Here is a 17,021-nt window from a genome sequence, read left to right as displayed (position 1 = left end):
TTTAAGCAGTTTTTTTTAAAGGATGCATATTGCTTTCTCAATAAGGCTCCGCTATGCTTTACACGAATGTACAGTGTGTCCGCGTGCATGTTAGATTTCGTTTGCCGGCTGATCCTCTAACGCGTTTCCTCGCTCCTTCCTTCCCATGTTGACAGTTTCGTGAAGCCTCGCGAGTCCTTTAGTCTTTTCTGTTTGAAATTGGAAACGATTCAGAGTGCACGTGGTCGAAGAATTGGGATGGACATCGAAGTCAGCCGCTACTGCATAGATAAACTAGCGAGAGTTCTTACTTGTTCCAGTGTATTATATCTTCCTTTAATTCTATTAATTGCGGTTTTAATGATAATACCATCTTCGTGTATAAAAAGTATTTGCGAATGTTTATACGAAGATGTACTTGAAGAAATCTTGCTAAATATAGTCAAAATTTATCTATTTACGTATTAAAAAAAAAAAAAAAAAGAGAGAGAAGAAAGGAAAAAGAATTTGGTATTTGGTGGAAATATTGTCACCGATCGTGATTTTTAAAAAATGGTCGGTATAAAATACATTGATATAATCCTGTCTTACGATGTTTTAAAAGCTACTTAAGTCAACTTTAGCTATTTGCTGTTTCAACACCATGTTAGATATAAAATATGGATAAATTATCGTCAAATTATAATTCAAAGTACATTCTGTTTCAAATATTATATTATCTGCGTTTGTTGAATCGGAATCATAATGCGTAGGATAGTTAAAGAAACTTGGGAACCAGTCAGAACTCCAGCTTGTCTCTCGTACGCGAAAGGAACGTGAATAAATCGTGTGCATAGATACGAGTTTACGCGCCATTCAACTTAGCACGATAGTATCGAATAGATCGTACGTTATAAACATAAATGGATCTCGTACAAGTAAAACGATAGGCCTTACAAACTATCGGCATTAAATTTTGTACAATAATTTAATATTTCTGAGATGATTAACTTACTCGATCTTGCTCTTTACACCACTCTCGCCGAATCGTCGTCTATTCGTCTTTATTTTTCAACACGTGTCGATTGACTAGCAACACGATACGATGCGACGCAATTCGTTTACGTAATTATTTCTTCTTTCTGCTTAACACAACAGCCATATCCTAAAATATACAATTTTCTTCGCCCATTTTTTTCTTTTTTTTTTTATCATGATAGAGTAATACTCTGTTTTTCTACATATTTCCCCGTCTATCTACGACATTTGACCCGACATTTACAATATATTTAATTACAATCGGACATTCTACTTAGGGTTCTTCCAATGCATTCGCAGATTCGATCGTGGAAAACACAGGTGAACAGTGTCAAGGAATGAAATTCAGACATCGATTCCCTGTGTTTTCTTACATTCGCTCTCAAGGCGTCACACCTATGCGCCCGCAAACTCTTGCGTTGCTTAAAAAATAAGATCTGATATATTTAATGCTGGCTTACCACTACATTAATTTTTGAGTTACTTGAATTCGATCCCGACCATTCCGTCGGAATACATTGGATAGGATATCAGCAGTTTCTCCCTCGTACAGAACAGACGTTAGGGACGTTTTGCGAACACGTTTCGTCATTTCTTCCACGCCTGTTACGCGATCTTTGCGAAGAAATTTCACGAATTTATGAGCGAATTTTTACTATATTTTCGATAACGGAGACGATCGATAAGATTCACATTCGCGATTCTATACGTTTCACACGACATATCGCGCTCAAACGAATTTCAGTACGTAGATAAATGTTAGATAATAATGCGCTCAACATATAGAAAAGAACGTTCGAGATAAATATTATTTCGTGATGTAGACATATATATCCGATATTAGGTATAAAGGGAAAATGAATCAGGTAAAAAACAACGGTTTAACACGCTCACAGATCATGTCTCGGATTCAAATCGGCATGGAGTTCTTCGCAATGCGTATGCAAAATTTTGTACGAAAGGAAGATATAATTTTATGACGTAAGATTATAATTTGGCGAACAGTGGCATCGACAATGGAAATTGATCAACGGTGGACGTGTTCATGCCGATTTCTCGATACGATACTCTTTTACCGGTGTTAGCGAACTTCAACCACTGAAAAGCTACGCGCGATAAGATTTGTGCGAGTATTTTGGAAAGCGTCCAACTTACGAAACTAGATGCATCGTTACTCACGGTTGATCGCTTTTATATGGATCTAACGGGTATGACGATCCATTTGACAGTTCGAACGCGAATCACCTTCGATTTGCTGTTTTTCGTATTTAATCTCTTGATTTGTCAGACGAGAATCGACAATGAATAACGAGAAACAGTCGACGCTCGAGATTCTGTTTACGTTCGAATGACAATGGCGATTCGATTTCGCGTTAAAATTATTTCTAAAATGTCGCGGAACGATGATTCTTATGAACACAGAGGGTGTCGGATATTCCGGTTAAGTGGCAGTACAGTGATGATACAAAATTGAAAGCGAACGGAGCAAAACGATATAACTTGCAGTTTTTCGTGTAAACTTCATTTATCTTTATTGTTGCTTCAACTAAAAATGCTATTTTCCCGTTAGGATATAACGGAAGAAAATCTTTGTAAAATCTTAAATATCAAAGGCTCTTGCCTCGAGATAAATTTTATATCTACTTTTGTGTGTGCACGTGTAAAGGCGATCTGTACTCGATTGGCACGGATTCCAGATTAAGTACGAAAATTAAAATACGAACGTTTCTACAAAAAAAAAAAAAAAAAAAAAAATAATAGTTTCTTAAAGTACGCATGTCCGCATAATAGATGCTTATGAATATTTTATTACAGATATTAGGTTGCTTCGTAAAATATGCCGCAATTTTGATTACTTATTCCGTTTTCAATTATCTCTTAACCACTTGTTGAAAACACGTCTTGATCGAGGTTTTGTATACGCATATCTTTTTCTTTTATATTTCTATCGTCCGTTCCGTCTTAATAAAATAAAGTTTTAAGATGCTCAATATTTCCGGAGACACATTAGCATTTAATTGCTGATTTATAACAGCGAACAACTGATCATAACGTTTCTCGAGACATCGATCGAACATATTTTTGAAGAAATAGTCGAAATTTTAGTAATTACGTTGGAGATTTAAATGGTTACGTTAAAAGAAATATATATTGCAACAAAAAAATACCAATTTATTATAAGATAAAAAATTTTAATTAGAATAAATAAATTAGTAGTTAAAAAAATATAGAATAGTACGAAAGACTGGTAATCTACGAAACGTATGTTTCGAATACGTTGGTAAATTGCAATGGCACTCGATTTCTAGTATCATATTTAAATTTATAATTTAAAGGATCACGCAAGAGAATCGAAGCCGATTAGTTTGATAAATGTTTGTTCTAGCATAATGGAACGAAGTATATGACATATACGTTCGTTTTACAAAATACAAAATTTAATATATCCGTTACTTAATCTCGACTATTCGAGAATATAGAATTATCGCCTGATAATTTAATCCATGCGCTTAATTCAATTGTCTTCGGTTGTAGAAGCGAAACGTTTGTAATTTTAGATTATTAGTTCAACGAGATCTATGGGATAACTTTTTCAATTGCTTAATCATTTTTACCATTTTGTCGCAAGTTAAAGCAAATGGATACCGGTCGCGATTAAACGAAATATGAAACGTATCAGGTACTCATATCGGTGAGCAATTTTTTCTCTCTCGTGTACAGAATTGGGAATCCTTTAACAGTCATCGATTTAACGTTCCCAACAAACAAAATGTAAAATACTACGTACACGCGTGTTAATCCATTTTCGAGTTAATAAATGTTTTTCACTGACGTTTATGAATGAAAACTTTCCCAAACACGATAGTGCGATCGAAACGGATGGGTCAGACTGACATGTACCGGATAGATACTGAATTTTTAAAAGCTACTTGTTGCGAACACAGATACTATACTGACATATTCTGTCGGACAAAGTTTGTTCAATTCTGAATGAAGCGTTGAATGCTGAACTGTTTGAATTGCTCTTTGCATTTACCAGCATCGACGCAGCTGATTGTACCGCGCGCCTATCGCTGTATTATCGCTATCCGATTACGGATTTTCGACGAATGCTCGATGATTCCTAAAACGAAATTATTAAATATCGTGAATTTAGAGTGACACGTCCGAAGAAGTAAAGTTCTTTCAAAATGTCCGTTTGAAGTAAAAAAATCTTAAATAGGGAATTTGCACGCGCGTTTTCCCGCATGAAAACCAGCGATTAGGAAACGCGCACAGGACTTTCTCGTTCTTCTTCGAAACAATAGCTGGCGAATGGCTGCTCGAAACCTATTCCGGAATCGAAGCTCGTTCAAAGGCCTGAACTGGAATTTAGCTTCTCCACGGTTGGGATCCGCGCGCGAGAGCCGATTCAAGGTGCAGTCACCTTTCTCGACCGGGGTGACCGTGGAATTCCACAGGGTACACTCGGCCGGAAAAATAATCTCGTCGCGCGAGCTTCTCATCTTTTCCAACCGAGCTCCGCCGAGTTGCAGCGCGATACACATGCGCAAGACCGCGTACAATGTGCAATCAACTAGACCAGCTAAACCGGCTAAATATATCTTTTGTACGATTTCTATGTTCTTTCACGCTACCCATGTTATTATAACGAGATTTTAAGTAATTTCACTCTCGACGAGCCCGTCTATCGGTTGTAAATGTCAGTATAGCGTTTTTGCGTTCCATAACGTAAAATTCATTCATTGCATGTATCTTATCATAAATTTGCCTTTCTGTGTTTTCGTAAGAGAGGAAATGTGTTCTTTAACGTCAGCAACTGAAATTGTTGACACGAATTATTAATTTTAGTATACGAGCGTCGACCAAAAAGTTTGCTCGCTTACTTTAGAGAGCATTATATATATAGTTATCGATTATTATCTTAAAGTTGGCATTTCTTTTCCGTTTTATATCCTGAATAGAAAAAAGTTTGCGTAGACTCGAACTGGATAAAGAATGTCTCGAGTATCGTGTCACCAACGAGAATGCTTAACGTTGTTGGTTGGCCGATCGAAAGAGAGATATCGTTCGTGCTGTTTGAAACAGGATTTTGATGGTATCGAGGGACGAATTTAAGACGTCTCTCAGTCACGGAACGTCGGTTACTTTCGATAACGAGCCGAACTATGGATCGTGGTTTTTCTCGTCGAAAGTTTGACTTTAGAAATTAGAACGACGTTTCTGACAACGTTCGATCGAATACCGATAAGCTGTTTTTATCGTATTGTAGTCACGTAATTGCAGTCGCGTAATTAGCAAACGGCGAGGCAGCGACAAACCCGAGACGAGGAAATACCAGTAAACTGAGTTATCCGAATGATACTCTGTACTTGACGAAGATACACTGTATTCCGACCGCGTGAAAAATGCATATACACCTGTTACAACCAAAGGAAATCTTTGTAAACGATATAGGTAATGTTATTTACAATCTCGAGATATATAATATCGCAGATATTCTTTTATACTTTTCAGTTTGATTCTAAAAACCAGCGGACGAACGAACGTGTCCGAAAAGAAATCGGGAGCTATTCGAATATCGTTAGCTTACGATCGTTTTTCAATGCCTGTGGCTCTGTCTCACCGCGGTCTATCATTGTATCACGATATTCCGTATCTACACGGAACCAATAATTTTGCATCGAGATACCGAACACCCTACACCTTTAATGTCCACCTATGTCCCAGTGGGATAAAAACGACCGCCAGCTATTCTGAAATGTACACGGTTCTGAATAACAACGGAAAAGTCTGCTCGAGCTTCGATCGCTATCGAGTTGGCGGTGAAACGATCGCGGTTAAAGTACGAGTACACGTAAATCGTAAAATACGTTTCAATACGTTGATAAGTTTTTGCTTCTAGTCGGTTAACAGCTGGCCGGGCGACCAGAATCGTGTATAGGTATCGTGTCTTGCCAATCGATTTTCACGACGGGTACAGCATTGCACGACAACCGAAATTTCTAGCTTTATCGTAAAATTCTTTACACTCTGAGGTATTTCCTTGCCTTTTTCCCTTTCTCCTCTTTTTTTTCTGGTCGTCGCAGTGAAATAGTGAGTTTAAAAAGCAAAAGTTTAGCAGCCAGGGAAGCTTACAGGCTGTCGAGACACTTTGATTAGCGATACAGCAGCTTCGAACGGTAATCTTTATCGCAGGAATTTCGACGTTGGCAATGATATACGTATCTGCATCGACGAGACGCTACAAATTAATTCTTAAATTTTAACGATCGAAGAGCTACGACTTGTACGGTTCGTTGAACTATGTCACGCGTCTACATATTCACGCTTCGTTTGGAAAATAAAATTCGCTCCATTAAAATATACTATATATAGTTACGATTCTACGTCGAACGAGAATACATCTCTTACGATACACATTTTATTCTCCACAAATGAAAGCGTCTTCTAATAGTTCGATTTGTTAATGCAGCCATTGTCCGATGCCAGAAAATCGAAGGATCTTTCGATGAACGTTCGACAGCATACGTGTAGCTTTAGCTATCAACTAGAACGTCGACTCGTTGTTGAACCGGAGCGAGGTTGAAACGAATAAGCGAAATGTACGTTCTATCGAATGAAACGCATGGAAATTAACATAGAAATTTCTTCTGTTCTGCAGTTCAAACTTTTCTTTAGAAGTAGAGAATAGAATAATAACGGTAGTACGAGTCAAAGACACACGGACTTAAATAGAAAATTGTTTCAAGCGCTTGTTTTAAGTACAATTGGATGGCGATCCGAAAGAGCGTGAGACAGTGTTGTCGTCCTGAATAGTTGAAGCCTAAGTTCACGATCAAGTTCCAGTTTCACGAAAGTTCCTTCCGGTCCAAGAAAGTTCGTTATACATTTATGTTCCAGATTCGCGAAGGAGAATATTCCAGTCGAGCGATTATTCTCGGTAGTCAACTTCGTCCAAGTTACTTTCGATCTTGAAGGTTCCTTTGATTTCATCACGTAGGTTGTGAACTTGAGACCGTCCTTTGTTGTGATATTTCACGGTTTAGGTATAATTAAGCGGTCGACTTTTTATTATATCTGAAAGTACACGAGCACATGCAGCGGAGTTTCGTGCGAGCGTTCATTTATTACGAATCGTACTCAGAAAATAGGTGTTCTATTACAAATTCGTACATTTTTTCTTTGTACACGACTAAATTTAAAAAATATCTTTACAATAATTTACAAGGTTAATCAGCTCGACTCTTCTGGGAGAAAAAATGTACAAATCTCAAGGAAATGTAAAAAAGCAGTCGGTTGTTTCCTTAAATAATACAGAAAATACAAAGATAGATATAAAGTTATCTAAAACCACGCCAATAAATACGAAATATATGATACATACGTATAACGTATGATACCAGCCGGGCATATACGATACAACGAATGATCGAAACGCTTAGTAGAGCATTCCGAATACGACTCGGCGTCTTTCTTCTCAAGTTATTCGCTTTCTAAGGCGCTTGAAAATTCACCGCGATTCTCACCATGAGCGCGGTATGATTCCCGAAATGATTTCGTCGGATCGTTCGCGAGCGACAGCGACGAGAAGGGAGCGTAACCGACGAGTCTCGTTTCTTTGGATTTCGATTCGGTTGTTTCGCTCTACGAACTTTTCAGAATTACGTTTACAAACGAGGTGCTTTTACGGTTCGAACATTGGCACGTTCGTCGAACGTCGTTCTCAGCAAGTTCGTCTGGAACTTTCATCTTCCTTCAACCTTCTTCTCTTCTGCTTTCGCCTTTACGAATTCTTCGCGAAAGATCTTCAAAGTCATCGATGTGTCGAACATGCGATTTTCTTTCTGTTCACGACGAAGACGACCGTTCTATAGTTGCGCGTAAAACCATTGCGGTAACGTACACTGAACTCGTCTTCCGTCGGTCTTTTCGACACAGTTCTTCACGGACGTTTCACACGCGCGCGTTTCAATCTGATCCATCTTGCCTCGTAGAGTCGGTTTCCTTTTACCGTGAAGTCCTTGGAGCGCTCTTAGAGTCACTGAACTATCGTGACGCGAATGTAACGTCCACGTCTAACGAAACGTATCGATACCTTCTGATAATTCTCGATAGCCGGTCGGCCTTTCTTCCTATCGACCAATTTTCTTCGGCATCATGACGTTTTCATTATCGACTCTCTCGTTTGATTCGCATGCGCGATTAATCCTCCTTTCTCTTCTTATTTCCATCGGATATACTCTTGTTCTTCGTATTCCTGACGCGAAGCATCGTTTCCGTTAAAATAACTCGCGTATCTTTCTATACGTTCCTTTCGGTTGTTCTTTGCAGCAAAAATTGGAGATTTCTCGTTGAGCCGTTACAACGACACGGTACAATCGACGTTCAGAGAAACTGCATCGACCAAAACGTTGTAATTTGATTGAAATTGGTGTTGGCCGATCCCAGCGAAGACTGGCAGACAGGTGATTGGAATGTACCGGTATCGGTTAATTACTTGTCGATATTGTTCACCGATGTCCGTCGTAATCAGTCTTCGATTTGATTTAGTCGTGAGTTGGCCAATTCCATCGCGATTGCATCGATATCGTTTGCTGGCTAACGCTTCGATGCATCTTTGCCTCTTCGACCGTATCACGTGCGTGCGCGAAAATCGGACGGAGACGCGTAAACTGCGGTCTATTTGAATCTCGTTCACCCGCCAGATAGTCTCTATTCGACGTTCGAATTCAGTCTTCGATTCAATTCGCTCGGCCTGTCCGCGCTCTGGCCTCCTCCGAAACGAGTTCACCTTGTTCCCGTTTTCGTGCTGCGTATCTTTACGCTCGATAAGTTCCTATTTCGCCCATGTCCAGCCCGTCGCGTATCTCCATCTCCATCTGAAGATCTCGGTGCTTGTCGGACCGATGAGGGACGGATTGCAGGCCTACGTCCCGATCGCGACTCCTCTCGCGAGCCGACGATCTGTCTTTCTCGCGTGGGAAATGATGGAACTGATGAGTCGCGTGGCCGTTCATAGGCAGGGTAGGGTAGGAAGATTGGCTGCAGGACGATTGGTGTCTGGAAGGAAGGGGCGGAGGCGCACGATGGTGTCCGGGTATACCGTTTTGAAGCCTCGAGTCGTTCTGCGTTCTTTCCGAGGAGCTGTCGGCGTCGCGAGGTGGCAGATGGGGCGGTTGCGGCGTGCGGCGTAAAGAGTGATTGGAGTAATGTAACCTGGCGCCGGTCGACGAGCAATTATCGCCGGCGACGCTCAATGGCGTGGAGCCGTCCTCTATAGCGGCGGCAGCACGATGTCCGGACGTGCCGGAATTGGGCAGCGTTCCCGGACGGCGCATTTGACGCGCCGTCTCCCCGTCGATGTAGGTGAAGCCTTCAGCGAGAGTAGTGCTGCCATGGGGCAAGAACCACACACCGCCGGTTCCAGGGCTCGCCGCCCGAAGTTCTAGCTACAGTTCCGTTACAGGTATAGGTTTAATACCCGCCGCTATCTGCGAATGCTGTTGCTGTTGTTGTTGTTGTTGCTGTTGTTGCAGCTGCTGCTGTTGAAGATGGTGATGGTGATGATGAGAAGGGATCTGTTGCGACTGAGGTTGATGATGATGGTGATGATGGTGAGTGGACGCGGATCTGACCATGTACTCGTCCTCGGAGAAAGTTTTTTGATACTCGTGTTCCTTGCGGGAAATGCCGCGATTCTTCCATTTGTAGTCCTTCAAGGCGTCCCTGACGTGTCTACGACATCTGTAGTAGAGGATCAGAGCCAAGCCGGTGAGCAAGGCAAGGCCAGCGACGCTTAAAGTCGCTAACAATGCTTGTTTCCGGGGATCGGAGAAGGCGCAGCCTAGTTCGTCAGGTGTCATACCCTTGATGGGTTTCCCTTTTGATTCAGGAGGTTCCGCGCATAATACCGGACTAGAGTTTCTCGGGACGAGAACCTCGGCTAGCCAGAGCAAGCTACAATCGCAGACCAAGGGATTCTCGCTTAAATCCAGTCGACGCAGTTCGTTCCAGGCTACCAAAGACTCTGAGAAGCCGGTGAACGCGTTGTCACGTAGCATTAAATGCCTCAAGTTGGGTAAACCGGCCAGAGAACCGTCCTCCATTGTAGTCAACCGTTTGTTGCTGTTCAACACCAGGGTCTCTAAATTGGCGTTGTCCGAGAATGCACCCCGTTCGACGGTGATTAACAATTTCGCCGCGGATATATCCAGCTTCTTCAACTTGGATAGACCTTGAAAGGCACCGGATCTCAGAGTCGTGAAGAAGTTTTGACCCAAGGTGAGTTCTTCGAGGCGAGGCAGAACCGCCAACTGTTTCGTCGGTACTTCTCGTAACTTGTTTCCATCCAGTTCCAATGTACGCAAAGCGTTTAAGCCTCGAAAAGCACCGTCGCTGATGTTATCTAAACCAGCACCGGTAATATCCAGCACGGTCAACTGTTCCAATCCCTTGAACGCGTCATCCGGAAGCGACGAGAAGGCGTTCCAACCTATATGCAACTCAGCCAAGGCGTTCAACGGCGCGAGAGCTGGCGACGGGATGGTTCTCAACTGATTATCGTCCAGATGCAACACTCTCAGCGTACCCAATTTTTGAAAAGCTCCTGGCTCTACCTTCGATATGCGATTCTTTCCCAAGTCTAGTTCCTCCAACTTTGATAACGAGGCAAACAGACCGTTCTTCAGACTTTCCAAGTAGTTGTCCCGTAGATTCAGTACCGTCAGAGATTTCAAACCTTGAAACGTCTTCTCGGTCAACGCTGAGATCTTGTTGTGTCTGAGATGAAGCTCCACCAGTTGCTTTTGCGCGTCGAAACTCCCGTTGGGAATGGTAAACAGGTGATTGCTCGATAGATCGACGTTTTTCAGGTCCCCGTAGAATTGAAACGCCGCCGCGTCCACTATCTTTATCCGATTTTCCTTCAACACTATCCGCTGGATACTCGGGTTCAGGGCGATCGGTATGACGTCCAAATTCGCGCCTATACAGGATACCACGAGGTTGTCGTCGTCGCAGATGCAGCCGTTTGGACAGATCGCAGCCGTTCCGAGCGCGAACGTGACAGCCAGGACGAGCAGGTGCAACAGCGTAGCCGATACGGTTACACGGCAGCGTGGCGTCTGCGAACGATAAACAAGAAACTTTTTATTAAGTAGGTTCACTGACTACGGCTTATCGTCGAACGTGATTTAATTTAATTTATCGTCGAGTTTTCTACCAAGACTTGGTCAAACTATCGTAGACCCGCGATCGTCGACTACCGTGATCGACGCAAACGAGCAAAGTTATCTTTGCTTCGGCTTAAGTTTAGTAGATCAACTTCTATACGTTATGCCTTCCACTTATTCCTTCGTACGGAGTTATTCGTTTTTCGACTATACAGGCCAGCCTGAACATAATTACGAAGATCACGGATATTTTTTGATCCATCCAATCCTATCGGAACTTGAAATCTATTTCGAAAGATTGGAAGCTTCTCAGAGAGGATAACGCGTAGTAGAAACGAATCCTAGAGAAGATTCGTCCGAAAAGCTAGGTGGGTTGGGTTCAACCGCGATGAACGTCCCGTGAAATTAGGCTCGCTGTTCTGCGTACGTATGTTAATCTGTACATGAAATGCGCGGAAAACACGAGAGGGCTTGCTTTTAACGGTGCTGTACGATTGCGACGTGTCAGCCGCATTTAAGGCTAAAAACGGGTGCGTCATTAGGAAAGGATTATACGCTCGCAATACCGAACTTACTTGCGAGGTCACCGCGGCACTCGACTCCATTACTCATTTCCCATTTCAGCCGTATCACGAGATTCAGCCGCCATTTAATAAATCGAGGTCCTCGAACGTGCTCTGATATTATTTATTCGAGCATTTCTGCATACTTGCTGGCAGCACGCACGTGTTTCGTGTGCAAATCTTTAGCGGCGTGTGTGCTGAATAAATCGACGGCACGCTCGCAGATGCCGAGTATGATTAGGCGACGTTGTAATTTCATGAAAATATCGCCGAGACTCTTAACCTAAGTGACCATATTCGACCTCTTTGTTATCGTTTCTAATCAAATGTAATATGCAAATGTCATCGCTTTTTGGTTTTTATTTAACGAGCCTTGCTAGCGTTATTCGATTGTTGGTTGGTGTCGGTTAAATTTGATCATGATTTTTATAAAAATAAAATATCATAAATTCGATTGATTTGCCGGGATCGTGGGTCTACTATCCACATCTACCCTATGCCTATCTATCGTGGGCTCCATGCGTAAATAAATCATGCAAATGCGTAAATAACGTAACGTAATTCTAACGAGATATAATTAATGAAAAATTTATCGCTGCTTGTGACTTGTATTATTTCCAAACACGTGATATCCGTAACGTTACAAACACACGTTTATCGCAATACGTATAACTTCCTTTCAATATTTTCAATTTAACACGGACCGAATTGCTTCTATTCGTGTATTATTTACTGTTCAGCAATCAGTCGACCGTATTCCATGATTCAACATGATTAAAATTAATACCATACTTGTAACTACAATTATAACATAAAGTAATATAATATCGGTAAAATGTATCATATTCGTAAACATTTTTAGGTGTTAAATAAAGGACATAAAAGAGATGGGAACATTTCGAAATAATTAATTTCAGTACTGTTTTCTGTGCTACGAGTTTTAAAAAAAGCAGCGCAGTAGCAGCTACGAGTCAAGAGCAACTCGTTAATTTAGAAACAGAGCTTCCCTCTTTCATTAAAAAAAAAAAAAAGTAAATGGAAAATAACGCTCTGGATTTATATTCATATAAATAAAGCGCTAAACGTATTGGCTCTCAAATTCGAAAGAAGCTCTTCGAACGGCTGACTTTTCGTATTCTGACGCGATCGAAAGTTGCACGGGATCGAACTCGCAAAATGGACACAAGTTTTGATTACTTTAAGACCGGTAGACAGCTTTCTCCCTTTGAGGTCAGCTGTATTCGAATGGGAAGGAAAACAGCACTTCGACTCTGCGGCAGGTCGATACAATTATAAACTCGACAACGAACAAGGGGCAAAAGAAATTATGCAGTGTGTATGGAAGAAACGAAAGCGTTTCGTATTCGTGGAAACTTCGGCCGACAGGTTGTTCGCCGTGGTGATTATTAGGAACGCCGCATTGCTCAAGTTATACGTAGAGTTAACGACATCGCTGTCGCGTTAATCGCGTGAACGACGTGTTAATCAATCACAACGACAATAATAATAGCGACGTTTAATAGCGATAGGGGAGACGGGCTTTTATCGCGGCGAGAAACGAGCCAATAAAAATGTGACACCTGCTAAAACAGGATGAGAGCCTCCGCTAAAAGCGGCTTTGCAGTCTGACCTAATACGAATTATAATAGGGTTAGCCAGAGATAACGGTGCGGTTACTCGGTGTTGCGTGAGTTCACGAGCATATAATTACGATTGCGTTGAGATGCTAATGGCGTATTGTTTCAGTCACGGAAGCAACCGGCAATATTATCGCGGTATGTTTGGTTAAATTATCTTGTGTTAATCCAAAGTCACGTACAGTGATGATTTGAATTTCGATTCAAGAATTATGTTTATCGATGATCGTGACAACGTGCACGTCGAAATATTACTTATTTCTACTGATATTTCTATCAGTCTATCAGACTATCGAAAGTTGCGTCTTGGCAAAGTTAATAAAACTTGCTACAAAAAGAGAAGAAAATACGTAATGTTCGTTAACGCCTATGGATAGCGTATGGCAGGTTATATGCTACAAAACAACCTGTTATATAACATTGTTTTACTATGTGCGTAGATATATCGCAGCATAGATGTATTAGCTTAACAGATGTTTTGTTATTGTGGCTTATCGTGGCACGTGTTTGATCCTCGTTGTTGGTTGTATTAATGTAAAATCATATGGTTGAATGAGTCCGGTAAATTATTATGGATATCAGATGAGCAATTAATCAGAGTAAAAATAATAAGCGTGCACGAGGTTGTATGAACTTGCATTGCTCTTGTCACTGCTGGCAAACAACGGCAGCGATCGTTAATTCTGTTGCGTGAAATTACCATAAATGCGGTGCCGGAGTGTCATCGAGATTTTATCCGACTGTCACTGTTTTCTCACATGGAAATTTAATCGCACGTTACAAGTAATTTATCGTTTTCCAAGATTTATCGAACGTTTTCGTTCCGAAGTTAATGAACAGAACGATAAAATTTGCATCAGACTCGAGAAGTTTTTACTAACGTAGGCAATCGTAAAAAGCCAATCACACGAATTCTCTCGATAAGATGAATTTTACGAGTAGCGATATGATCTATACACTCTTAAAGATATCTCATTTTTTTTATCATAGATTACTTCTCCTTCCTGAAATTTATTAATTTTTTTACGTGGTAGGAATATCGCATGTTGTATCACGTTTTAAGCACACCTGCTGTATTTTGCCCATTCTTCATAATAATGTTCATACCGATATAACACTATTAATCTGTATTAACTAAATATCTATGATCTAATTAGAGTATCGTATTAGATTGGTGTATATGAAATTTGTATACGTATTTGTACATGTAATTTGCCCGTATCGTGTATTTAATAAATATGACTTTATACGCATTAACGACGAAGTAAGTTCAAATGGCTTCGTCCTTCTTAACTTTTATCACTATATATATTACGTATGTATACGTTACAAAATAACGAAACCGTCATATTCCAATGACAGTTTTCAAAAAAAAAAAAAAAAATTACTCTGGTAGAAACATTAAAGACTAGAAACCAATGTTGATTTCGATCGATCGCGTCTAACATATGTTTACTTCTCAAAATTCCTCCAACTAATAGCTACTAATTACGCTATACTCCGATCGTTTCCGTACGTCGATCACCAACACACCAAAGGACCCGATGCTAACTAATCGAGCAAATGGTCGATCAACAGCGAACCGAACGCAGACGCTGGACTCCTCGTGGATCTCGTCAGCCGCTTTAATTCGCGCAGTCTGTTGGAGAATAACGTGGCCACGCGTTTGTACCATTCTATCGCGATAAAATCTTGGGTCTCGTAACGAGCACGCTTTTCCAAGACGTGCCCCAGGGTCCATCGGGCAACGGCTCTTCGGACGAAGAACATCGCGCGTCGATATCGCGTATAACGTGACACTTAGACGAGAGGTTTTTGTCTTAATTACTGCGCAACTAATTGCAGTCAGATAACAGCGCTGAGAATACGTCAGACGTCTCGACTTATCGTTCGTACTAATCATACCGACCTCGGACGGCGGCAGGGTGAAAGGGCTGGAACGGAGGGTGGCTGCGAATCGGTGTTCGGGAGAGGGATAACGTCACGCGTACCACCGCTTTCGGGGTGAACACGTCAGATTTAACTGGATGTAATTAGCGATTACAAATTACCCTTTTGTCCATTAGCGCGACCGCGATACACGCGGCAGATTTGCACAGCTGCCGCTGCGAATGAACATGCTCTATGGACAGGAGCTTCTGCATCCCTCTCCCTCTTCGTCTGTCTCTTTATCTCGCACATACACACCAACTGTCTTTTTCCGTTTAGATGCTCGCGAACGTACAACGTTCTCCAAGTTACCGAAAACAAGAGTCGGAGTTGTGAAATCCGTGGGAGCTTTTCGAAACGTCAGTCATTTAGCACAACGTTTTCATCCCTCTGTGTTCCTCTTTTTCTGTTCGACGGTTGGATCGTGGAGAAGATGAACGGAAAATTGCGAAAACCGAACGAACTCATCCGTAAACTGTGACCATTTAACGCGTTCGCGAAACAGTTGAAAAGTAGGCCAGCGGTAGCACCGTGTAAAGCTGAAAGCGCGGAAAACGTGTGTTTGAGTTCCTTTTTATCGCGATAAAGCGAGGGCGGCTATGGCACAGGTAGAGCACGGAAGGTGATACTTTATACACGTGTACCTTTTGAGATATCGAAGGTGAAAACTTTCAATTTGATGAAATTCCGTCTTCCGCCTTTCCTGTTTCTCCGTAACAAATGTTTTCAAAGCAACTTTATAACGTTATGGAAGAGAAGGGAGCGTTTATGTTACCCTCACCGTAGCAACTCGCGCGAGTACGAGGGTTTGCTTTAACTCTTTGCCTTTAAATCACATGTGATTTATAGCGTAGCCATTCTTCTTGACGTCCGAATTGGTATCACCCATCGCAATTAACTAAATCGTATCGAGCTTCGTAGAAGGTGTTCAAAGTGCCGTTATTATTCGGCTAAAATTATGTATTCGCATAGAGAAAACATTTACTTTCGCGTAATATCTTCACCCCTATACTTTGGCAAACACGAAATCGTAGTTTCGCGAAGCCGAAATATTCGTCCGTCGTATTGTTTTTCAAAAACAGGAGAAAAAAGCGAGATGCGGAGGATGGTAAAGCAGAGTTGAACATTGATTTTCTGACTGGACAATGGATACACGTCCAAGTAACAAGCATCGACGATTTTTTGAAGATACTGCTTACAAACGAATTCCGTCAGCTTTGTCCGCATTTCATTTTTGTTTCGACTCTTTCGAATTTTCCAAGCGACCGTTTAAAACATTCTGTAACATCCGACGTATTTGCTGTGACAAGCGAAATGTTATCGAATCGACGATTTTCCAGGCATGGATAAAAGTTTTCAGGAACGGATCGCAAATCGGTTTATCGAACAATTTGTTGTTATTTGTAGGTTTTCACCACGAGAATCGAGCGTTGTTGAAAAACTTTTGAATATCAACGCGTGTCAGCACGCTCCAGTGTTTCATTGGCTTTTAAGTGAGAGCATATGTAACCTTCGCAGGTGTAGACTAGTTTTTATCTACATTTAGAAAACTCAGACGAAATACCGCAAAAGAATATTAGAATAATTCTATCAATTGCGATTCGGTTTGAATTTTGATGGATTTTCAGCCTCTGTTAGCGTTAGGCAAATACGACAAAGAACGGATGATTTATTCGCACAACAGGTGACTTATCCCAATTACGTAAACAAACAGATTAGAG

At 41.3% G+C, this 17,021-nt stretch overlaps 1 protein-coding gene across 1 annotated transcript in view; it reads right to left on the bottom strand.

Annotated features, from left to right (window-relative positions):
• Positions 1–6,729: 6,729 nt before the first annotated feature.
• Positions 6,730–17,021, bottom strand: part of LOC117210472 (leucine-rich repeats and immunoglobulin-like domains protein 1) — a 204,047-nt gene continuing 193,755 nt past the window's right edge. The window contains exons 4-5 of the mRNA XM_033453525.1: positions 9,454–11,123; positions 6,730–9,390 (exon numbers count right to left, since the gene is read on the bottom strand). Coding sequence (XP_033309416.1) covers positions 8,820–9,390; positions 9,454–11,123 — 2,241 coding nt within the window. The 3' untranslated portion in view covers positions 6,730–8,819. The remainder of the gene's footprint in view (positions 9,391–9,453; positions 11,124–17,021) is intronic.

The sequence above is a fragment of the Bombus bifarius genome, unplaced genomic scaffold, assembly GCF_011952205.1.
Source record: "Bombus bifarius isolate JDL3187 unplaced genomic scaffold, Bbif_JDL3187 scf7180000008203, whole genome shotgun sequence".
In the NCBI taxonomy this organism is placed as follows: domain Eukaryota; kingdom Metazoa; phylum Arthropoda; class Insecta; order Hymenoptera; family Apidae; genus Bombus; species Bombus bifarius.
The sequence above is the reverse complement of the archived record's forward strand: the minus strand, read 5'-3'. Positions and strand labels throughout refer to the sequence as shown.